Genomic DNA, 26,061 nt, shown 5'->3' on the forward strand with positions numbered 1-26,061 from the left:
CTCTTTTGCCCCCCCTTTCCTAGTTTAAATGCTCCTTAGCAAATACTTGGAACTGTTCACCGAGGACATTCGTTCCCTTGAGAGAAAGATGCAAAGCATCTTTCTTGTACAGTTCTTTTCCATTCCAACAAGAGCTAACATGAGACACAAAGCCAAACCCTTGGTTTAGACACCATTCACCAAGCCATACATTGAATTCCTTAATGCGCATCTTCCTGTCATGCACAGGCAAAACTGCAGAGAATGAAACAGTTGATGCAACCTCCCGTATATCCTTTCCAAGTGTGTGAAAAGCTTCTTTCACCTTTGAAACCTCATTGCAAGCCAGATCATTTGTCCCAAGATGGACAATAGCATCCACCTCCCTTTCCTGCTTTGCTTGCCTAACAATATTAAGGATCCGTCGTCTATTCCTGCTAGCGGTAGCACCAGGGAGACATCTCACACCATTCTCCTCAAACTTCACACCTCTTATGAAGGAATCGCCCACCAACAGCTGCTTACTATCAGTCCTCACCTTCTTATTTTTGTCTTTGGCTGCAGTCTTGCATACTTTAGGCATGGGAGATGATTGTTCCTCATCCTCCATGTTGCTCTTGCACTCTGAAAGTGCTGCAAATGAATTATGGAGAGCCACAGACTGTGGGACATGTCTTCTATCCACAACTCTCAGTCTACCAGAACCTACAGTAACCCATCTTCCATTTCTAGGGGGCCTCTGTGGCAGTGGCATTGCAACGTTCTCAGCCCGAGTTTGTTTAACGGTTAATTTACAAATCTCATATTTCAAAAAGGCAATTTCCTGCTGCATTATGGAGAGCTGTCTACAGATCAGACAGTATCCAAACCTCCGAAGAGTGGAACCTGAAATAAAAGCACAACAATTCCTGCACAGAACCAGGTCTGCCATTGTAAAGAGGGGAAAGATTTTAAACAAACAAATCTTACTTGTTTAGATTGTATCCACTTCCAGATTACCTCCTGAGTATCTCCTGAATATCTCCAATGCACTTATAAAAAGCAGCAAGCTATAATTAGGCAAGCTAATACTATGTGGCTATATATACACACACTCCCACAAAAGCTCCTCCCCCAACAGCAATTTAACACCTTACTCGCCTATGCTCATTTGCAATCAGACAATAGTGATAACCTGTCTAACAAATTCCTTACCTGTTTTGAAACACAGTGTCTGAGTATCCACCAGAAACACCACTGAAGTTCTGCTACAGTGGAAAATCTCTGAGTTAGACTAAGTTTGTCTCCTGAATATCTCCAATGCACTTATAAAAATCAGCACTTGGAAAATTCAGCAAGCTATGGAAAATTCAGCAAGCTAGTGGGCTCTGTATGTTACGTGTTCCATGTAGAAATATCTGTTCTCTGCTCAGTGATGGGGACACTTTACAGAAGAGAAGTGAGGAGCAGATTCCCCCAGTGACTCACTGATGAAGGGACCACGGGTCCCGAAACACGTTTCATGAAGCTGGGGGCTCATCATTTGCTTGCAAGCAATACGAAGATTCATACGACCCGACTGTTGCCACTTTGGACCTCTGCAACACTCATCACGTGTAAGAGGGAATCTAAGTGAGGTCACCGCTGACGTCTCAGAAGTGTGCTGTAACATACAGAGCCCACGAGCGCTGCCTCACTCCACGTGGAACGCCGAAAAGCCTATACACAGAGGGCTATAACCGACGCCACTTACGGGACTGCGAGGGAAACTTGAGGAAAGGTAAGCGCCGGGATAGTACCGGAGAACACGTGGGACGCCACGTTGAGGTACACCGACTTGAAACCTACTTTACCCCCGCTTGTAGGTCCTTAAAATCATCTTCTTTGTCTACTACTGTGTTATTACTGATAAGCATTGCTACCAACACCTGCCATTTGGCCAGTATTACTGCCTCACTTACTGCTATTTGTTGAGGATTTTTTGGGCTGAACATTATACTCATTATACATCAACCTTATTGCTCTACAATTGCTATACCGTTCCAGGACATTAACTCTTATATCAATCCCACGTCAATATAACCTTTTAAAGACATCATCTGTTACTACAGTCCTTTATATCCCTTTGAATATTGTCTATTGTTGCTGCCATCATATGATATTGTTGAACAACTCAGTCGATATTTATTCAGATATTTATTCGGATACTATTTATTCTGATACTTTTTCTGATATTTATTCTGATATTTATCTTGATGCTTATTTGATATTTATTCTGATATCTATTCTGGCTCTGTTCTGTTTTTTTACTATATTGATGTCCACTCATATTTTATATAACTACATTGATCAATAAATTTTAATTATCAACATCTCCTCCATTTGTAAGTGTGCCTGCTACTATACATAGAGAAGTAAGGGTCCCATAGCAAGGATCAAACCAGGCCCCCCACACAGGACAGAAGGATTTCTGCCTAAACCCTTTTCAATGACCCATGGGGGCATTTTTCCACTGCTGTAATTTGCTAAAAGTTGTTCCTTTAGAGGGTAGAGTCCTGACCAAATTTTCACCTCCAGTAGAAGAGATTATCCCTACTAAGACAGGGCCCCCTCCTGCTCTGGGCCCCATAGCAGTCGCACGGTCTGCCACTATGGTAGTTACGACCCTGCTCATAGGGTCTCGTAAGGACCCTCTCTGCATCTGTCCTCAGTAAGGACAGGAAGGACACTGGAGGTAGGAGGGGACCTTCCGGTTTCCTGTCCCCAGAAGGTCAAGGAGTACAACCTTTAGTGGTGTGGTCATAAGGGAGGAAGTGGAAAAGAAAATGTCTTTTAGTAACAATGGTGACGCTGTCGTGGAGCAAATAGAAGAGTTTATTTTATCTGTAAATACTGTTTGAATGAAGATGAAATATTAATATGTCCACATACATTATAAAACTATTACATGGAGCGTCGTTACTTCTCCCTCATGTCACTCTGGACTCTCCTGCAGTGTGGGTGGAGGTGTGAATACAGTGATAAGAAGCAAGGGTCATGGGGACAATTCATCTTCTACACTCTCTTCAGAGAAATATAATTTAGTATTCTGGCAGATCCAGGATATTTTCACACAAAATATATATTTTTTTATTGACTGTTAGCCTGGAGCTACACTGCGGCATATGTCCCAAGATATTAAGATATCATGTCCAACATTTGGATTTTCAGTTGCAGGTCATCATAGAACAAAATGCAAGTCACCGGTAACTGCATCTTGACTGCAACTTTTCTGTGATTTAGCTGTTTTCTTAAAAATAGCAGCAATAAAACAGCTGCACAAACAAGTTCAATGACTATTCTGAGGCTTGCTGTGACACATGTTGTCATGTAGCCCCAACTCTAACCCCTTCCCGAACCAGCATTGGCCAGGTGTCATGCCCCACTCTGACGATATGCGGAGGTCAGCCAGGATTGCAGCACGAGTGTAGTATTTGTTTTGATGCTGTGCTGGATCCGTCTCGCATCAGGTGCACTGGGTGGAGTCATTAGCTTAAATGGTCTCCAGCTAAGTGCTCTGAGCGGATTATACTGTTCATTTTGGTCTGGGAAGTTTGGAGGGAAGGTTGGCTGCTTGTTCCTGCTCTCTGCAGATAAGTGTCATTTCTTGTTGATTGTTTATGTCATCTATCCCATCCAGGTTCTGTGCGAGCAGGCTGCTCCTTTCTCCCCACTTCACCATCTCAGGGAGTTCAGGGTTCTGTCAGTATAGGCTGGAGGACACAGCAAACCTACCTTCAAGGTTTGTCTGTGGGCTGAGCATTGCAGGGAAAGAGGTCAGGGATAAACTAGGAGGTGACCCTTCCCCTGTCTCTCGTCCAGAGCCTGGTTGGTGTGTTATCTGTTAAACTGTGCACGTCCGCCGTGACACCGGGACTCTAAACATGGAGCCTGCTCCCACGTGCAGTAGGCACCATAGCCGGTGGGTGCCTGCTGTTTCATACAGGAGACACCCACGGCTACCGTAGGTCCTCGACCGTCAGTAAAGCCGATCGCGGACTTTTAACCCTTCAGATGCGGTGGTCAAGCGTGACCACAGCATCTGATGGTGTTAAAACCTGGAACGGTGCTTTTCTGGGTGTGCTCCAGCTCCCCCTATTCCCCGGTGGAGAACGGGGGAGCTGGAGGCATTGTGCAGTAGCTTCAGTCCTTAAGCTGCCGCACATGTCATACACTCCAATGCTTATGCACTGGAGTCTATAAGAAAAGCAATCTAATGATTGCTTGTCATAGTTACCTAGTGGAACAATAAAAACAGTGCAAAAAAAGTTAAAATCTAAAAATTCAAACAGATCGCTCCACAAAAATGAAATTTCAATTTTCAAAGTCTTTATTTTTTTTTCAGTATTAAAATGCAAGAAAAACTACAGATATATGGCATTTCCGTAATCGTACTGAAAGTAATAGGTAATTTTTTCCATAAACAGAATGCTGTAAAAACAAAACCCAGAAAATTATTGCAAAATGGTGTTCTTTTTTCCAATTTCATCCATTTTGGAATTAGAAAGTGACCTCATACGTCTATGTAAGCGGGAAAAAAAAAAAAAAGTTATCGCCCCAGAAAGGCAGGGAGTAGAAAACAAAAATGCAAAAAAAAAAAATCGGGCTAAAAGGGTTAATTCTATGAATAACTGGGTTAAATTTTTTTCTGCTCTTATAACATTTCAGTATTACACCTCTCCTGTATGAATTCGCTCATGTCTAAAAAGATTTGATTTTCGTGTAAAACATTTCCCACATTCTGAACATGAATATGGCTTCTCTCCGATGTGACTTCTTTCATGTGTAACAAGATTTGATTTCTGGGTAAAACATTTCCCACATTCTGAACATGAAAACAACTTCTCTCTTGTGTGAATTCTCTCATGTCTAAGAAGGCTTGATTTACTTGCGAAACATTTTCCACATTCTGAACATGAATACATCTCCCCTGTGTGAATTCTCTCATGTGTAACAAGATCTGATTTCTGTGTAAAACATTTCCCACATTCTGAACATGAACATAACTTCTCCCCTGTGTGAATTCGCTCATGTCTAACAAGACTTGATTTATTTGTAAAACATCTCCCACATTCTGTACATGAATACATCTCTCCTGTGTGGCTTCTCTCATGTGTAACAAGATTTGATATCTGTGTAAAACATTTCCCACATTCTGAACATGAATATGGCTTTTCTCCTGTGTGAATTCTCTCATGTCTAACAAGATGTGCTTTAACTGTAAAACATTTACCACATTCCGAACATGAATATGGTTTCTGTCCTGTGTGACTTCTCTGATGTGTAAAAAGATTTGATTTACTTATAAAACATTTCTCACATTCTGAACATGAAAAAGGCTTCTCTCCAGTGTGAATTCTTGCATGTTCAGCAAGACTTGATTTATTTGAAAAATATTTCCCACATTCTGAACATGAATATGGTTTCTCTCCTGTGTGAATTCTCTCATGTTTCACAAGATCTGCTTTATGTGTAAAACATCTCCCGCATTCTGAACATGAATATGGTTTCTTCCCTGTGTGAATTCTCTCATGTATAATAAGATGCGATTTATATGTAAAGCGCTTCCCACATTCTGAACAGAAGTATGGCTTCTCTCCTGTGTGAATTCTTTTGTTTGTAGAAAGATATGATCTTTTTCTGAATTCTTTACCACTTTGAAACATTTTACGCCCTTTGAGACCTGTACTTGTTGTAACAATCTGTGATTGGTCAGGAGAAGGTTCCTCCTGATTAGGAGGATTATACAACATATCTGTACTGTGAAGTCCTGGATGTACATTAAGGGTGATGAGGTTTTCTCCTGTAGAGCGCAGCATGATATCTTCATCTTCTACTTTATAATTTAGCAATAACATGCCGTTTCCCTCAAACTGTTTATCGGGATTCTCTGGGAAGATAAAAATTTGAATGTCATTTTTTTTTCAACTGACAGAGTATATAAATGAATAATGTTCCTATTAGGCTGGAAGTGGATCCAGCGGAAACTAGACATAATCAGGAAGTCATTAAAGGGTTTCTGTCACCTGAAAAATGGGTATTAAGCTGGCTGACATTAACGATGTGCTAATATCAGCTGAACATAACTATATTAGTGCCATCTCACTGCCTAAAGCATTTATTGAGAAAAATAAACTTTTATAATATGCTAATTAGCCTTCTACTCTTGATTGACAGGGGCAGGCATCGTTGGTCTCCTCCCACCTGCCGTGTCTGCAGTGTAAATATTGCGCCGTGAGGGAAGGACGATCGGCGGCTGCTGGCTTCCTCACTGCGCCGAATACTGAATGGCACGAGATTTACACTGCAGACACGGGCAGCGGGAGGAGAGCAATTCTGCCCTGGCCCTGTCAATCAAGAAAAGAAGGGCGTGAAAAGAGCTGGGCAAACTGAGCCTCTAGGAGCAGGTGCAATGCCCCCCCTGCTCCTAGAGGCTAATTAGCATATTATAAAAGTTTGTTTTTCTCAAAAAAAGGCTTTAGGCAGTGAGATGGCACTAATATAGTAATGTTCAGCTGACATTAGCACATCGCTAATGTCAGCCAGCTTAATACCCGTTTTTCAGGTGACAGAAACCCTTTAATTTTGTACTTCTGGCTTGTTTAAAAAGAAAAAAAAACTGCCCTGTCCTTCAAACCACACATTCAAACCCTTACCTCTACCTGCCACTTTCAGCTCAAGGACATTTCTTGTATTCAATCCTTCCACACCCCTGAGCAGTGGCGGATCATAATATAGGCGTTTCAGGTGGCCACCCAGGGCCCGATGCCTCAGAGTGGCCCTAGCCACTCAAACTACCCACACAAACTGTGAACCACCACCAATCATATACAGGGTGGCCCACGAACAGGTAGCCCCCCTCCAGCGATAGTATGACAATATGGAGGAGCAAATGGGTTGTTTTTTTAAATTACGCACAAGTCACAGAAGATGCTGAAAGTGGTCCCCGTTCAGGTCTCTGCCTCTCTGGGCAGGTCGGATTCTGTTGGCTGATGCTGCGGTTGGCGTTATCCTTGAATTCCTCCAGGCGATGTGGATTGTTAGTGGACACTTTCTGTTTTAAATTTTCCCACAGATAAAAATCTCATGTGGACAAGTCTGGGGAATGTGGTGGCCATAACTCCTTGCTCAGTTCACTCCTCAGTAACCAATTCACGAACCCATGCCAGTGAGTTCCCTTAAGGTGCAGCATGTTGCCCCATTTTGTTGACAGGGCATTTTTTTATCTGGTATTAGTTGGTTGTAAAATTGTTCTAAGACGTCCAGGTAAATTGTGGTATTCACAGTTGATTTTAAGAAAATTGGGACCACTATACGTGTTTCTGACACTGCGCACCAAACGCTAATTTTCTGGTCGCGTAGTGGTGTTTTGTGAGTTAAATGGGGATTTTCAGTGAACCAGTACCTCATATTCTGGGAAATTACGTGACCTGATAAATAAAACTTCATCCATCATGAAGTCCAACAATGGGTCCTAATGTCCGTCAGTAATCATAGCAACCAAGTCCAGTAATTTCCGCATCCAGCTTTGTCGGACTCTTTCAGTTCCTGCACACACATTATTCAGTTTCAGGTTCAGAGATTTCAGCACTCGCAGACAAATGGTCCGTGATACACCAACTTGCTAAGACAGTCTTCGAGTTGCTTTTTGGGGGCTGCTTGCAATCCGCTGCTGAATTTCATGCACAGCTTCAGCTGTCCTGATCGATGGAGGCCTCGGTTTGTTCATGTTTGCAGCAGAGCCAGTTTAATGCCATTTCCGAACCAGGCTCAGAATACAACATTCAGATGGTGGTTTAGTTCCTGGGTACTTGTCGGCAAAGGTCTCTTGCATTTCCTGAACCGATATGCTTCGTACATAGCCTTCCACAATCACTATTCGCTGCTCCAGGGACAACACCATCTTTCTGACACAATAGGCCACTTTTATCAAACTGAATAATAAATCAGTCTTAGTTGCCCTTAGCAACCAATCAGAGCTCAGCTTTCAGTTCCTACAGGGCTCTAAAAAAAAAAAAGAAATACGCTCTGATTGGTTGCTATGGGCAACTAAGACACATTTATTATTAGGCAGTTTGATTTGGAGATATTGGAAGCGGGCTAGTTTTTCATTAGCCATCCTGTATAAGATCACATTGTGGTTTGGGGGTGTTATACTATATACTGTATGGGGCTGGGGGTGTTATACTATATACTGTGTGGGGCTGGGGGTGTTATACTATATACTGTGTGGGGCTGGGGGTGTTATACTATATACTGTAAGGGACTGGGGGTGTTATACTATATACTGTAAAGGACTGGGGGAGTTATACTATATACAGTGTGGGGCTGGGGGTGTTATACTATATACTGTAAAGGACTGGGGGAGTTATACTATATACTGTGTGAAGCTGGGGGTGTTATACTATACACTGTGTGGGGCTGGAGGTGATATACTATATACAGTGTGGGGAAGGTAGTGTTATACTATAAACTGTAAAGGACTGGGGGTGTTATACTATATACTGTAAGGGACTGGGGGTATTATACTATATACTGTAAGGGACTGGGGGTGTTATACTATATACTGTAAAGGACTGGGGGAGTTATACTATAAACTGTGTGAAGCTGGGGGTGTTATACTATACACTGTGTGGGGCTGGAGGTGTTATACTATATACTGTAAGGGACTGGGGGTGTTATACTATATACTGTATGGGGCTGGGGGTGTTATACTATATACTGTATGGGGCTGGGGGTGTTATACTATATACTGTATGGGGCTGGGGGTGTTATACTATATACTGTGTGGGGCTGGGGTGTTATACTATATACAGTGTGGGGCTGGGGGTGTTATACTATATACTGTAAGGGACTGGGGGTGTTATACTATATACTGTATGGGGCTGGGGGTGTTATACTATATACTGTGTGGGGCTGGGGGTGATATACTATATACTGTATGGGGAAGGTAGTGTTATACTATAAACTGTAAAGGACTGGGGGTGTTATACTATATACTGTATGGGGCTGGGGGTTTTATACTATATACTGTAAGGGACTGGGGGTGTTATACTATATACTGTAAAGGACTGGGGGTGTTATACTATATACTGTAAAGGACTGGGGGTGTTCTACTATATACTGTAAGGGACTGGGGGTATTATACTATATACTGTAAAGGACTGGGGGTGTTATACTATGGACTGTGAGGCTGGAGGTGTTATACTATATACTGTGTGAAGCTGGGGGTGTTATACTATACACTGTGTGGGGCTGGGGGTGTTATACTATATACTGTAAGGGACTGGGGGTATTATACTATATACTGTAAAGGACTGGGGGTGTTATACTATATACTGTATGGGGCTGGGGGTGTTATACTATATACTGTAAAGGACTGGGGGTGTTATACTATATACTGTATGGGGCTGGGGGTTTTATACTATATACTGTAAGGGACTGGGGGTGTTATACTATATACTGTAAAGGACTGGGGGTGTTATACTATATACTGTAAAGGACTGGGGGTGTTATACTATATACTGTAAAGGACTGGGGGTGTTCTACTATATACTGTAAGGGACTGGGGGTATTATACTATATACTGTAAAGGACTGGGGGTGTTATACTATGGACTGTGAGGCTGGAGGTGTTATACTATATACTGTGTGAAGCTGGGGGTGTTATACTATACACTGTGTGGGGCTGGAGGTGATATACTATATACTGTATGGGGCAGGTAGTGTTATACTATAAACTGTAAAGGACTGGGGGTGTTATACTATATACTGTATGAGGCTGGGGATTTTATACTATATACTGTAAGGGACTGGGGGTGTTATACTATATACTGTAAAGGACTGGGGGTGTTCTACTATATACTGTAAGGGACTGGGGGTATTATACTATATACTGTAAAGGACTGGGGGTGTTATACTATGGACTGTGAGGGACTGGGGGTGTTATACTATATACTGTGTGAGGCTGGGGGTAATATACTATATACTGTCTGGGGGTGTTATACTATATACTGTAAGGGACTGGGGGTGTTATACTATGGACTGAGGGACTGGGGGTGTTATACTATGGACTGTGAGGGACTGGGGGTGTTATACTATATACTGTGTGAGGCTGGGGGTAATATACTATACACTGTGTGGGGCTGGAGGTGAAATACTATATACTGTATGGGGCAGGTAGCGTTATACTATATACTGTAAAGGACTGGGGGAGTTATACTATGGACTGTGAGGGACTGGGGGTGATATACTATTTATACTATATACTGTATGGGGCTGGGGGGTGTTATACAATATACTGTAAGGGACTGGGGGTGTTATACTATATACTGTAAGGGACTGGGGGTGTTATACTATATACTGTAAGGGACTGGGGTGTTATACTATATACTGTATGGGGCTGGGGGTGTTATACTATATACTATGTGGGACTGGGGGTGTTATACTATATACTATGTGGGACTGGGGGTGTTATACTATATACTATGTGGGACTGGGGGTGTTATACTATATACTGTATGGGGCTGGGGGTTTTATACTATATTCTGTGTGGGGCTGGGGGTGTTATACTATTTACTGTGTGGGGCTGTGGGTGTTATTCTATATACTGTGTGGGGGTGTTATACTATTTACTGTGTGAAGCTGTGGGTGTTATTCTATATACTGTGTGGGGGTGATATACTATATACTGTAGACAAAAATAGGGTAAGCAGCACTCCAGGTCCCAATTTGGGGACAAATGCCAATAGAAAAATTGGTGAGATGGTGCCCGCGGATGGTGATCCTGGCTGGGGGTCCCGTCAGGTAGCAAATAATAGAAAAATCCACAGCACTCTTCAATTCAGGTGACAAAACCGGGTACTTTATTAGTAACAGCAGCCTACAGATAGCAACGTTTCAACCATCTCTGGTCTTTTGGAGCTTGAGAAAGACCAGAGATGGTTGAAACGTTGCTGTAACGGGGTGCCGAAGGCGCACTCGGTCTCCCATCAGCCGCAGACCTGCCGCTTAGCTTCGGGAGCGAGGATCTGTGTTTGACCTTGTTACCAGGGCAGCTTTGCTAGCTGGGAGGCTCCCTGCTCCTAGGTCTGCCTTGAGCGCCGAGCTGATCACTCGGTGCTCGACTGGTCGGTCATGTGATGCTGGCCACGTCACATGACCCTCACTTCCCACTATAAATACAGGCAGCCTGCTGGCCACAGGTTGCCTGTTAATTTTAGGTATCTGGTGATTGTTTTGTTCCTGCATACTTACCTGATCCTGTGTTCCCTGACGATTCTCTGCCTGCTCCTCCTGCACTGCGCATCTCTCCTGGTATCCTGACCCCGGCTTCCACCTGACGATTCTTTGCGGACTCCTGTTGTACTTCGTTTCTCTCCTGGAATTTGACTTTTCCTGACTATTCTCTGCTCATTCCTTAGTACTGCGTAGCTCTCTAGGTATTGACCCGGTCCGTTCACGTTCCATTATTTGTCTTGTCTGTCTTCCCAGCACGTATCCTAAGTTAGGGACTGCCGTCTAGTTGTCCCCTGTCATTAGGACTTGCGAGGCAAGTAGGCAGGGCCAGGGGTGAGGGTGGAGCGCAGTGGTCACTATCCTCCCCCCTGTGTGTAGTGTACGTTACCGTCACAGTTGATATCTGTAGGCTGCCGTTACTAATAAAGTAACCGTTTTTTTTCACCTGAATTGAAGAGTGCTGTGTATTTTTCTATACTATATACTGTAAGGGACTGGGGGTGTTATACTATATACTGTGAGGGGCTGGAGGTTTTTTACTATATACTGTAAGGGACTGGAAGTGTTATACTATATACTGTATGGAGGGATGGGGGTGTTATACTATATACTGCGAGGAGCTGGAGGTGTTATACTATATACTGTGAGGAGCTGGAGGTGTTATACTATATACTGTGAGGGGCTGGTTGTGTTATTCTATATACTGTGAGTGACTGGGGGTGATATACTTGTCACAGTGCGGTTCACGGTGACGTTTACCGTGTAGGCTGGCTGCATGCGCCCTTGCATACTGGCTGCAGGCCGAAATCCTGTGTAGGCTGGTTGCTGCAAGGTCTGTTGTGAACAGCCTATGTTTTCTCTCCCCGTCTCTGCAGTGTCACAGGAGGTTGTTTTCCCTGTGATGTTTCTGGCTGTGGGTGTTTCCGTGTATGCCGTTGCCAGGTTCTGTACCTGTGTATCCTGTTGTTCTGAGCTCCGGTTCTGATGGGTTTAACTCCCCCTGTCTGTTGTGCCTGGGTGTGGCTTTCTAGGTGATTCGTGACCCAGCTATATAGACCTGTGAGCTGTGGTTCTGGGGGTCAGTTCTGGTCAGTCTGTGCCTGGCTAGGTGTAGCACCTCGCTTCTGTTCCTGGGGGTTTTCCATCTGCCCTTCTGCGTGGTGTCGCCTGGTTTTGCATCAAGTATCGGTTCTCCAGTTCCTATTCTGTTATGGTGTTGATGTCGTGTTCTGATCTGTAGCTGCCCTGCCTGATGTATCATGGTATTGTCGGTTATCTTGTTAATTTCCGTGTATCGCCTAGCAGTGCGTACCTGCATCTGATCGCCTACCAGTGCGTACCGGCATCTGATCGCTTGGCAGTGCTTAACTGCATCTGATCGCCCGGCAGTGCTTAACTGCATCTGATCGCCCGGCAGTGCTTAACTGCATCTGATCGCCCGGAAGTGCTTAACTGCAGTGCTTAACTGCATCTTAACTGTCTGTCTGGACCAGCAACCACTGACTCGGTTTGTGCTCTGGATTAGCCCCTGGCAACTACATTCGGCCCAAGCCTATCCATACCATCTGAGGCTCTAGTGAATACCAGGTGTTGCTTAGTCACACCCCTCCAGAGTATTGCCAGTCAGTGGCACAATGGGTCCACACCCGCTGTTCTGTGTAGTGCGCCTGTGCGTAAATCTGTATCCATGGTCTGTTTTACCTGCAAACCGGTTCCCTGACGTCCCGGAGGTCTGCCTTGGACCCCCGGCACATGACAATACTATATACTGTGTGGGACTGGGGGTGTTATACTAAATACTGTGTGGGACTGGGGGTGTTATACTATATACTGTGTGGGACTGGGGGTGTTATACTATATACTGTGTGGGACTGGGGGTGTTATACTATATACTGTGTGGGACTGGGGGTGTTATACTATATACTGTGTGGGACTGGGGGTGTTATACTATATAATGTGTGGGGCTGGGGGTGTTATACTATATACTGTTTGGGGCTGGGGGTGTTATACTATATACTGTCTGGGGGTGTTATACTATATACTGTAAGGGACTGGGGGTGTTATACCATATACTGTGTGGGGCTGGGGGTGTTATACTATGTGGCGAAAGCCACTTCGCCACGGTGTTTTGGAGGGGCCTGTTTGCCCGCCTCCTGCCCCAGGATTATGGCCCATACTAACTTTGAAGGAGAAGACAGACCGGCCACACAGCTTAAATCTGTGGAACTGTTTTGGGCAGGAATGCCATGCTTGCGGCCGGCCAAATGTGACTTTCATGGAATTCAGGAACCCCTGCTCGGATCTGGGTGATTTTTGGATATGTTGTTTACCCAGATCAGAGCTATCCATGGATGTATACATTATGGGGATATGTGGGGTTTTGAGGCATTTTCTGTGTTTGGGAGAAAAATGTGTGTTTTCTGTCTGTGAGTGATTAAGTTAGCCCATTACGTTTGGTAATTGTATTTTGTTGATTGCATCTCAGACAATGCCAGTGTGTTAGTTAATTGCATCACAGACAATGCTCATTGTATTTTGTGGATTGCGTTACAGACAGAGGGAGGGGATTTTGTGTACAGTAGCTGCCTGTCAATCTTAAAGGAGGATATCGTCTGAACGGAGCTGTGTGCTGAACGGTCCGTTACAATTGGTGGCAAGCGACGGGATCATTCTCACGGCCCAGAAGGACAGCTACAAGGCAACACCAGTTCCTGGATTACAAATTGAGGGCAACGCTAGTACCCGTACAGCGCCCCTATCTACAAAGGAACCAAAATCAGCAGAGCAAGCATGGAGCCCTGCTACACTCAGGAGGAGTTTGATAGAGAGGTTAATGGGTTGCTGTCTCTCTTGGGACCCAACCCCGTGGAAAACCTCGTACAGATCATGAAGTGGAGGCTCAGAGAGTACCTAGAGGCCATGGCAGCGGTAGACAGAGGCCGAGCAAGTTCCCGGGAGCTGAAGGTGCCGTCCTTGCTCCCCAGAGGCAGTGTGAGTTACAGGGAGATGAAGGTGCCGTCCCTTCTCCCCAACAGCCGAGTATTGTATTGGGAGCAGAGACAACCGGTCTCTCTCTCCAGCGGCAGCGTGTACCCTTACGAGAGGAGACAGTTGGCCCCTCTCCACAGCAGCCAAGTGAGCCACAGGGAGCTGAAGGTGCTGTCCTTCCTCCCCAGTGGCAGTGTGTCCTGCAGGGAGCAGAGATAGTTGGTCTTTCTCCCCAGCAGCCAAGTGAGTCCCAGGGAGCTGAAGGTACCGTCCTTGCTCCCCAGCGGCAGTGTGAGTTACAGGGTGCGGAAGGTGCCATCCTTTCTCCCCAGTGCCAGTGTGTATTCTTGGGAGAAGAGACAGTCGGTCCTCTCCCCCAACAGGAACCAGAAGTACCCGAGGTCGCGGACCTCATAGACTGGTCCTGGGAGGACTCCCAGCAGGCAGGGGGAGATGGGACCGAAGTCTCTCTACCGGCCCTACAGGGATGCTGGGCAGTCGTCTCAGATCTCCAGCGGCAGTGTGAGTACCAGGAGGAGGAGGTAAGCGATCTCTACCCTCCACAGCTAACCCCTACCGAGGTACTGAGGTCAGTGGAGGAGCCGTTAGCTTCCTCTGACCCCCTCCCAGCAGAAGAGCTGGCATCTGGGCAGAGCGCCGCTGGCCTCTGCCCTAACTTTCCCTTTGTCACCGGGCAGGACTATACCCCGGTTGCTCCAGCGGAAGAGCTGGCAACTGGGCAGAGCACAGTTAGCCTCTGCCCTCCTTTGTCCCCTTGTCCATCTGCAGGTCCCCCCAGCTGAAGCGCTGGCACCAGGGCAGAGTACCGTTAGTCTCTACTCACTCAGCGACCCACAAAGCCAAGAGACCAGTGCCCAACACAGCCATGGTGAAGCCATGGGACCGAAACAAGCTACAAAATTGCCCGGGTGCAGTAACCAAGTGTTGGGGGGGGGGGACTGCACTGCGGATTGTATATTATTGTGGGGGGGCTGCCTTGTTGATTGTAATTTACTGTGGGTGGGTGACTCGACTAACTCAGGCACTGACCGACAGAAGGTCAGCTACCTGGTTAGTCTCCCCCCGATTGGGAAGATATGTGGCGAAAGCCACTTCCCCACGGTGTTTTGGAGGGGCCTGTTTGCCCGCCTCCTGCCCCAGGATTATGGCCCATACTAACTTTGAAGGAGAAGACAGACCGGCCGCACAGCTTAAATCTGTGGAACTGTTTTGGGCAGGAAAGCCATGCTTGCGGCCGGCCAAATATGACTTCCATGGAATTCGGGAACCCCTGCTCGGATCTGGGTGATTTTTGGATATGTTGTTCACCCAGATCAGAGCTATCCACGGATGTATACATTATGGGGATATGTGGGGTTTTGAGGTGTTTTCTGTGTTTGGGGGAAAAATGTGTGTTTTCTGTCTGTGAGTGATTAAGTTAGCCCATTACGTTTGGTAATTGTATTTTGTTGATTGCGTCTCAGACAATGCCAGTGTGTTAGTTAATTGCATCACAGACAATGCTCATTGTATTTTGTGGATTGCGTTACAGACAGAGGGAAGGGGATTTTGTGTACAGTTGCTATGAAGGTTTCAATACTGTAAATGCATGTGATTGGCTAAAATATAAACTGTCACAGTCTTTTACAAGGGCCCCAGGGGGAGTGTCCCTTGCTAGGAGACCTGCATAAAAGGCTGAAAAATAACCCATTAAAGAGTTCTGCTTGACCTCAAAACGAAGTGTCGTCTCGTTATTGGGGGAATTGGATTGTATGCTGATTGCCAGGAGTGTAAGCCGATTGTATGCTTTTCCTGTTCAGCTGTTTCCAATGTTCGTGTGTTTCCTGTTCCAGAGTTGAACGATTTGTGTAGTTTGCAGTTCGGCAGACTGGTGCTTGCAGTAGCTGCCTGTGCATTGGAAAGGGGAATATCGCCTAAACGGTTTTTAACCTCTTGTGTGCAAAATGGTCCGTTACATACTATATACTGTGTGGGACTGGGGGTGTTATACATTATACTGTAAGGGACTGGGGGATATATACTATATATACAGTTGCAAGAAAAAGTATGTGAACCCTTTTGGAACGATATGGATTTCTGCACAAATTGGTCATCAAATGTGATCTGATCTTCATCTAAGTCACAACAATAGACAATCACAGTCTGCTTAAACTAATAACACACAAAGAATTATATGTTACCATGTTTTTATTGAACACACCATGTAAACGTTCACAGTGCAGGTGGAAAAAGTATGTGAACCCTTGGAATTAATAACTGGTTGAACCTCCTTTGGCAGCAATAACTTCAACCAAACGTTTCCTGTAGTTGCAGATCAGACGTGCACAACGGTCAGGAGTAATTCTTGACCATCCCTCTTTACAGAACTGTTTCAGTTCAGCAATATTCTTGAGATGTCTGGTGTGAATCGCTTTCTTGAGGTCATGCCACAGCATCTCAATCGGGGTGGGGACCGGACTCTGACTGGGCCACTCCAGAAGGCGTATTTTCTTCTGTTTAAGCCATTCTGTTGTTGATTTACTTCTATGCTTTGGGTCGTTGTCCTGTTGCAACACCCATCTTCTGTTGAGCTTCAGCTGGTGGACAGATGGCCTTAAGTTCTCCTGCAAAATGTCTTGATAAACTTGGGAATTCATTTTTCCTTTGATGATAGCAATCCGTCCAGGCCCTGACGCAGCAAAGCAGCCCCAAACCATGATGCCCCCACCACCATACTTCACAGTTGAGATGAGGTTTTGATGTTGGTGTGCTGTGCTTCTTTTTCTCCACACATAGTGTTGTGTGTTTCTTCCAAACAACTCCACTTTGGTTTCACCTGTCCACAGAATATTTTGCCAGTACTGCCATGGAACATCCAGGTGCTCTTGTGCAAACTGTAAACGTGCAGCAATGTTTTTTTTGGACAGCAGTTGCTTCCTCTGTGGTATCCTCCCATGAAATCCATTCTTCTTTAGAGTTTTACGTATCGTAGATTTGCCAACAGGGATGTTAGCATATGCCAGAGACTTTTGTAAGTCTTTAGCTGACACTCTAGGATTCTTCTTCACCTCATTGAGCAGTCCGCGCTGTGCTCTTGCAGTCATCTTTACAGGACGGCCACTCCTAGGGAGAGTAACAGCAGTGCTGAACTTTCTCCATTTATAGACAATTTGTGTTACTGTGGACTGATGAACAGCAAGGCTTTTGGAGATACTTTTATAACCCTTTCCAGCTTTATGCAAGTCAACAATTCTTAATCGTAGTTCTTCTGAGAGCTCTTTTGTGCGAGGCATCATTCACATCAGGCAATGCTTCTTGTGAAAAGCAAACCCAGAACTGGTGTGTGTTTTTTATAGGGCAGGGCAGATGTAACCAACACCTCCAATCTCATCTCATTGATTGGACTCCAGTTGGCTGACACCTTACTCCAATTAGCTCTTGGAGATGTCATTAGTCTAGGGGTTCACATACTTTTTCCACCTGCACTGTGAATGTTTACATGGTGTGTTCAATAAAAACATGGTAACATTTAATTCTTTGTGTGTTATTAGTTTAAGCAGACTGTGATTGTCTATTGTTGTGACTTAGATGAAGATCAGATCACATTTTATGACCAATTTGTGCAGAAATCCCTATCATTCCAAAGGGTTCACATACTTTTTCTTGCAACTGTACGTCCTGTTTTTGGATAATGGCTTCCATGTAATGTAATGTAACATATGACCGCCGGTTGCCATGGCTACGATCCAATTTTTTTTTTTCAGCTCACAGGCCATGGTTTTGCTTCCTGGGACATGTGAACGCCCAGCGACGTGTGATCATGTGATCGATATCGACACGCCCCCACACAGGCTGCGATGGCCGCATATCTGCCTTTATACTTGCCTCACTTCCATCGTCTCTTTTTGCGGTGATGTAATGACAACGCCTCATTTCACGTGACATGTAGCCACTGCGTGTGACGCACCCTTACTATGGCACATCGGTGCTAGGCGCCATTAACCTTATCAACGTAAATACTTTCTGATGTGAGATTGGACTGTGATTGGCCATTAGGGGTATTTAAAGAGTGCTGAGTCCCTCATGGAGCTACCCCCTGAGGAAGGAACGTGTAGTACGGGTGCAGGTGGGGGCCAGTGTGGGCCTGTGTGGATTGGTTATTTCCTTCGGAGATATGAAGAGGCACCGACCTCTCCATAACTTCACCGCATACAGCACCAGTCTAAATGTAAGATCGCTTCCCTAGCTGTCTTACATTTTGACTTTTATCTACGCCTAAAACGGGCCTAAAAAATTGTAAATGAAACGGGTCTGCCACCCATCCTCTTCCCCGCCCACAATTTTAGACCTAGCGCGAGCAGGGAGAAGTTACAGAGCCATCTGCAACTAACCAACTAACCATTGCGCCATCTGCGCCTGAAATACGCCTAATTTAGACGTAATTCTGTTCGATAAATGACCTCCTGTGTCCTTTTATTATATGTCTTTAATTAAACATTCAACAATTGGGTGCAGTGTGTCAGTTTCATCAGTGCTCTTAGTAATAAGAGTGCACCCTGTGGTGACCAATGAGATAAGGGTAACAGCTATTACAGTGGCATCCTGTCACTGTACAAACGTGTATACACTGCACATGACGGCTCTTACCTTGTGATATAAGAGGCTGGTGCTCCTCCATTACATGTCACTGCACACACGTGTATACACTGCACATGACGGCTCTTACCCTGTGATATAAGAGGCTGGTGCTCCTCCATTACATGTCACTGCACACACGTGTATACACTGCACATGACGGGTCTTACCTTGTGATATAAGAGGCTGGTGCTCCTCCATTACATGTCACTGCACACATGTGTATACACTGCACATGACGGCTCTCACCTTGTGATATAAGAGGCTGGTGCTCCTCCATTACATGTCACTGCACACACATGTATACACTGCACATGACGGGTCTTACCCTGTGATATAAGAGGCTGGTGCTCCTCCATTACATGTCACTGCACACAAGTGTATACACTGCACATGACGGGTCTTACCCTGTGATATAAGAGGCTGGTGCTCCTCCATTACATGTCACTACACACACGTGTACACACTGCATATGATGGGTCTTACCTTGTGATATAAGAGGCTGGTGCTCCTCCATTACATGTCACTGCACACACGTGTATACACTGCACATGACGGCTCTTACCTTGTGATATAAGAGGCTGGTGCTCCTCCATTACATGTATACACTGCACATGACGGGTCTTACCTTGTGATATAAGAGGCCGGTGCTCCTCCATTACATGTCACTGCACACACGTGTATACACTGCACATGACGGCTCTTACCTTGTGATATAAGAGGCTGGTGCTCCTCCATTACATGTCACTGCACACACGTGTATACACTGCACATGACGGGTCTTACCTTGTGATATAAGAGGCTGGTGCTCCTCCATTACATGTCACTGCACACACGTGTATACACTGCACATGACGGCTCTTACCTTGTGATATAAGAGGCTGGTGCTCCTCCATTACATGTATACACTGCACATGACGGGTCTTACCTTGTGATATAAGAGGCTGGTGCTCCTCCATTACATGTCACTGCACACATGTGTATACACTGCACATGACGGCTCTTACCCTGTGATATAAGAGGCTGGTGCTCCTCCATTACATGTATACACTGCACATGACGGGTCTTACCCTGTGATATAAGAGGCTGGTGCTCCTCCATTACATGTCACTGCACACACGTGTATACACTGCACATGACGGCTCTTACCTTGTGATATAAGAGGCTGCTGCTCCTCCATTACATGTCACTACACACACGTGTACACACTGCACATGATGGGTCTTACCTTGTGATATAAGAGGCTGGTGCTCCTCCATTACATGTCACTGCACACACGTGTATACACTGCACATGACGGGTCTTACCTTGTGATATAAGAGGCTGGTGCTCCTCCATTACATGTCACTGCACACACGTGTATACACTGCACATGACGGGTCTTACCTTGTGATATAAGAGGCTGGTGCTCCTCCATTACATGTCACTACACACACGTGTACACACTGCACATGATGGGTCTTACCTTGTGATATAAGAGGCTGGTGCTCCTCCATTACATGTCACTGCACACATGTGTACACACTGCACATGACGGCTCTTACCTTGTGATATAAGAGGCTGGTGCTCCTCCATTACATGTCACTGCACACATGTGTACACACTGCACATGACGGCTCTTACCTTGTGATATAAGAGGCTGGTGCTCCTCCATTACATGTCACTGCACACACGTGTATACACTGCACATGACGGCTCTTACCTTGTGATATAAGAGGCTGGTGCTCCTCCATTACATGTCACTGCACACACGTGTATACACTGCACATGACGGCTCTCACCTTGTGATATAAGAGGCTGGTGCTCCTCTATTACATGTCACTGCACACATGTGTATACACTGCACATGACGGCTCTCACCTTGTGATATAAGAGGCTGGTGCTCCTCCATTACATGTCACTGCACACACATGTATACACTGCACATGACGGCTCTTACCCTGTGATATAAGAGGCTGGTGCTCCTCCATTACATGTCACTGCACGCACGTGTATACACTGCACATGACGGCTCTTACCTTGTGATATAAGAGGCTGGTGCTCCTCCATTACATGTCACTGCACACATGTGTATACACTGCACATGACGGCTCTTACCTTGTGATATAAGAGGCTGGTGCTCCTCCATTACATGTCACTGCACACATGTGTATACACTGCACATGACGGCTCTCACCTTGTGATATAAGAGGCTGGTGCTCCTCGATTACATGTCACTGCACACACATGTATACACTGCACATGACGGCTCTTACCCTGTGATATAAGAGGCTGGTGCTCCTCCATTACATGTCACTGCACACAAGTGTATACACTGCACATGACGGGTCTTACCCTGTGATATAAGAGGCTGGTGCTCCTCCATTACATGTCACTACACACACGTGTACACACTGCACATGATGGGTCTTACCTTGTGATATAAGAGGCTGGTGCTCCTCCATTACATGTCACTGCACACACGTGTATACACTGCACATGACGGGTCTTACCTTGTGATATAAGAGGCTGGTGCTCCTCCATTACATGTCACTGCACACACGTGTATACACTGCACATGACGGGTCTTACCTTGTGATATAAGAGGCTGGTGCTCCTCCATTACATGTCACTACACACACGTGTACACACTGCACATGATGGGTCTTACCTTGTGATATAAGAGGCTGGTGCTCCTCCATTACATGTCACTGCACACATGTGTACACACTGCACATGACGGCTCTTACCTTGTGATATAAGAGGCTGGTGCTCCTCCATTACATGTCACTGCACACATGTGTACACACTGCACATGACGGCTCTTACCTTGTGATATAAGAGGCTGGTGCTCCTCCATTACATGTCACTGCACACACGTGTATACACTGCACATGACGGCTCTTACCTTGTGATATAAGAGGCTGGTGCTCCTCCATTACATGTCACTGCACACACGTGTATACACTGCACATGACGGCTCTCACCTTGTGATATAAGAGGCTGGTGCTCCTCTATTACATGTCACTGCACACATGTGTATACACTGCACATGACGGCTCTCACCTTGTGATATAAGAGGCTGGTGCTCCTCCATTACATGTCACTGCACACACATGTATACACTGCACATGACGGCTCTTACCCTGTGATATAAGAGGCTGGTGCTCCTCCATTACATGTCACTGCACGCACGTGTATACACTGCACATGACGGCTCTTACCTTGTGATATAAGAGGCTGGTGCTCCTCCATTACATGTCACTGCACACATGTGTATACACTGCACATGACGGCTCTTACCTTGTGATATAAGAGGCTGGTGCTCCTCCATTACATGTCACTGCACACATGTGTATACACTGCACATGACGGCTCTCACCTTGTGATATAAGAGGCTGGTGCTCCTCGATTACATGTCACTGCACACACATGTATACACTGCACATGACGGCTCTTACCCTGTGATATAAGAGGCTGGTGCTCCTCCATTACATGTCACTGCACACAAGTGTATACACTGCACATGACGGGTCTTACCCTGTGATATAAGAGGCTGGTGCTCCTCCATTACATGTCACTACACACACGTGTACACACTGCACATGATGGGTCTTACCTTGTGATATAAGAGGCTGGTGCTCCTCCATTACATGTCACTGCACACAAGTGTATACACTGCACATGACGGCTCTTACCTTGTGATATAAGAGGCTGGTGCTCCTCCATTACATGTCACTGCACACACGTGTACACACTGCACATGACGGGTCTTACCTTGTGATATAAGAGGCTGGTGCTCCTCCATTACATGTCACTGCACACACGTGTATACACTGCACATGACGGCTCTTACCTTGTGATATAAGAGGCTGGTGCTCCTCCATTACATGTCACTGCACACACGTGTATACACTGCACATGACGGCTCTTACCTTGTGATATAAGAGGCTGGTGCTCCTCCATTACATGTCACTGCACACACGTGTATACACTGCACATGACGGCTCTTACCTTGTGATATAAGAGGCTGGTGCTCCTCCATTACATGTATACACTGCACATGACGGCTCTTACCTTGTGATATAAGAGGCTGGTGCTCCTCCATTACATGTCACTGCACACACGTGTATACACTGCACATGACGGCTCTTACCTTGTGATATAAGAGGCTGGTGCTCCTCCATTACATGTCACTGCACACACGTGTATACACTGCACATGACGGCTCTTACCTTGTGATATAAGAGGCTGGTGCTCCTCCATTACATGTCACTGCACACACATGTATACACTGCACATGACGGGTCTTACCTTGTGATATAAGAGGCTGGTGCTCCTCCATTACATGTCACTGCACACATGTGTATACACTGCACATGACGGCTCTTACCCTGTGATATAAGAGGCTGGTGCTCCTCCATTACATGTATACACTGCACATGACGGGTCTTACCCTGTGATATAAGAGGCTGGTGCTCCTCTATTACATGTCACTGCACACACGTGTATACACTGCACATGACGGCTCTTACCTTGTGATATAAGAGGCTGGTGCTCCTCCATTACATGTCACTACACACACGTGTACACACTGCACATGATGGGTCTTACCTTGTGATATAAGAGGCTGGTGCTCCTCCATTACATGTCACTGCACACAAGTGTATACACTGCACATGACGGCTCTTACCTTGTGATATAAGAGGCTGGTGCTCCTCCATTACATGTATACACTGCACATGACGGGTCTTACCTTGTGATATAAGAGGCTGGTGCTCCTCCATTACATGTCACTGCACACACGTGTATACACTGCACATGACGGCTCTTACCTTGTGATATAAGAGGCTGGTGCTCCTCCATTACATGTCACTGCACACACGTGTATACACTGCACATGACGGCTCTTACCTTGTGATATAAGAGGCTGGTGCTCCTCCATTACATGTCACTGCACACACGTGTATACACTGCACATGACGGCTCTTACCTTGTGATATAAGAGGCTGGTGCTCCTCCATTACATGTATACACTGCACATGACGGGTCTTACCTTGTGATATAAGAGGCTGGTGCTCCTCCATTACATATCACTGCACACACGTGTATACACTGCACATGACGGCTCTTACCTTGTGATATAAGAGGCTGGTGCTCCTCCATTACATGTCACTGCACACACGTGTATACACTGCACATGACGGCTCTTACCTTGTGATATAAGAGGCTGGTGCTCCTCCATTACATGTCACTGCACACATGTGTATACACTGCACATGACGGCTCTTACCCTGTGATATAAGAGGCTGGTGCTCCTCCATTACATGTATACACTGCACATGACGGGTCTTACCCTGTGATATAAGAGGCTGGTGCTCCTCCATTACATGTCACTGCACACACGTGTATACACTGCACATGACGGCTCTTACCTTGTGATATAAGAGGCTGGTGCTCCTCCATTACATGTCACTACACACACGTGTACACACTGCACATGATGGGTCTTACCTTGTGATATAAGAGGCTGGTGCTCCTCCATTACATGTCACTGCACACACGTGTATACACTGCACATGACGGGTCTTACCTTGTGATATAAGAGGCTGGTGCTCCTCCATTACATGTCACTGCACACACGTGTATACACTGCACATGACGGGTCTTACCTTGTGATATAAGAGGCTGGTGCTCCTCCATTACATGTCACTGCACACACGTGTATACACTGCACATGACGGGTCTTACCTTGTGATATAAGAGGCTGGTGTTCCTCCATTACATGTCACTGCACACACGTGTACACACTGCACATGACGGCTCTTACCTTGTGATATAAGAGGCTGGTGCTCCTCCATTACATGTCACTGCACACACGTGTATACACTGCACATGACGGCTCTTACCTTGTGATATAAGAGGCTGGTGCTCCTCCATTACATGTCACTGCACACACGTGTATACACTGCACATGACGGCTCTTACCTTGTGATATAAGAGGCTGGTGCTCCTCCATTACATGTCACTGCACACACGTGTATACACTGCACATGACGGCTCTTACCTTGTGATATAAGAGGCTGGTGCTCCTCCATTGCATGTCACTGCACACACGTGTATACACTGCACATGACGGCTCTTACCTTGTGATATAAGAGGCTGGTGTTCCTCCATTACATGTCATTGCACACACATGTATACACTGCACATGACGGCTCTTACCTTGTGATATAAGAGGCTGGTGCTCCTCCATTACATGTCACTGCACACACGTGTATACACTGCACATGACGGCTCTTACCTTGTGATATAAGAGGCTGGTGTTCCTCCATTACATGTCACTGCACACACGTGTATACACTGCACATGACGGCTCTTACCCTGTGATATAAGAGGCTGGTGCTCCTCCATTACATGTCACTGCACACACGTGTATACACTGCACATGACGGGTCTTACCTTGTGATATAAGAGGCTGGTGTTCCTCCATTACATGTCACTGCACACACGTGTACACACTGCACATGACGGCTCTTACCTTGTGATATAAGAGGCTGGTGCTCCTCCATTACATGTCACTGCACACACATGTATACACTGCACATGACGGGTCTTACCTTGTGATATAAGAGGCTGGTGCTCCTCCATTATATGTCACTGCACACACGTGTATACACTGCACATGACGGGTCTTACCCTGTGATATAAGAGGCTGGTGCTCCTCCATTACATGTCACTGCACACACGTGTATACACTGCACATGACGGCTCTTACCTTGTGATATAAGAGGCTGGTGCTCCTCCATTACATGTCACTGCACACAGGTGTATACACTGCACATGACGGGTCTTACCTTGTGATATAAGAGGCTGGTGCTCCTCCATTACATGTCACTGCACACACGTGTATACACTGCACATGACGGCTCTTACCTTGTGATATAAGAGGCTGGTGCTCCTCTATTACATGTCACTGCACACACGTGTATACACTGCACATGACGGCTCTTACCTTGTGATATAAGAGGCTGGACCTCCTCCATTACATGTCACTGCACACACGTGTATACACTGCACATGACGGCTCTTACCTTGTGATATAAGAGGCTGGTGCTCCTCCATTACATATCACTGCACACACGTGTATACACTGCACATGACGGTTCTTACCTTGTGATATAAGAGGCTGGTGCTCCTCCATCATGGCCTCCTTGTACAGATC

At 45.8% G+C, this 26,061-nt stretch overlaps 1 protein-coding gene across 1 annotated transcript; it reads right to left on the reverse strand.

Moving 5' to 3' along the window:
- Positions 1 to 4,398: 4,398 nt before the first annotated feature.
- Positions 4,399 to 26,061, reverse strand: LOC120991149 (zinc finger protein 501-like). The gene is made up of 2 exons (XM_040420060.1): positions 26,010 to 26,061; positions 4,399 to 5,887 (listed from the first exon to the last, which is right to left on the reverse strand). Exons 1-2 carry the CDS (start codon positions 26,041 to 26,043, stop codon positions 4,668 to 4,670), a joined length of 1,254 nt encoding a protein of 417 aa, XP_040275994.1. The 5' UTR covers positions 26,044 to 26,061; the 3' UTR covers positions 4,399 to 4,667.

Source organism: Bufo bufo, chromosome 2 (genome assembly GCF_905171765.1).
Source record: "Bufo bufo chromosome 2, aBufBuf1.1, whole genome shotgun sequence".
In the NCBI taxonomy this organism is placed as follows: domain Eukaryota; kingdom Metazoa; phylum Chordata; class Amphibia; order Anura; family Bufonidae; genus Bufo; species Bufo bufo.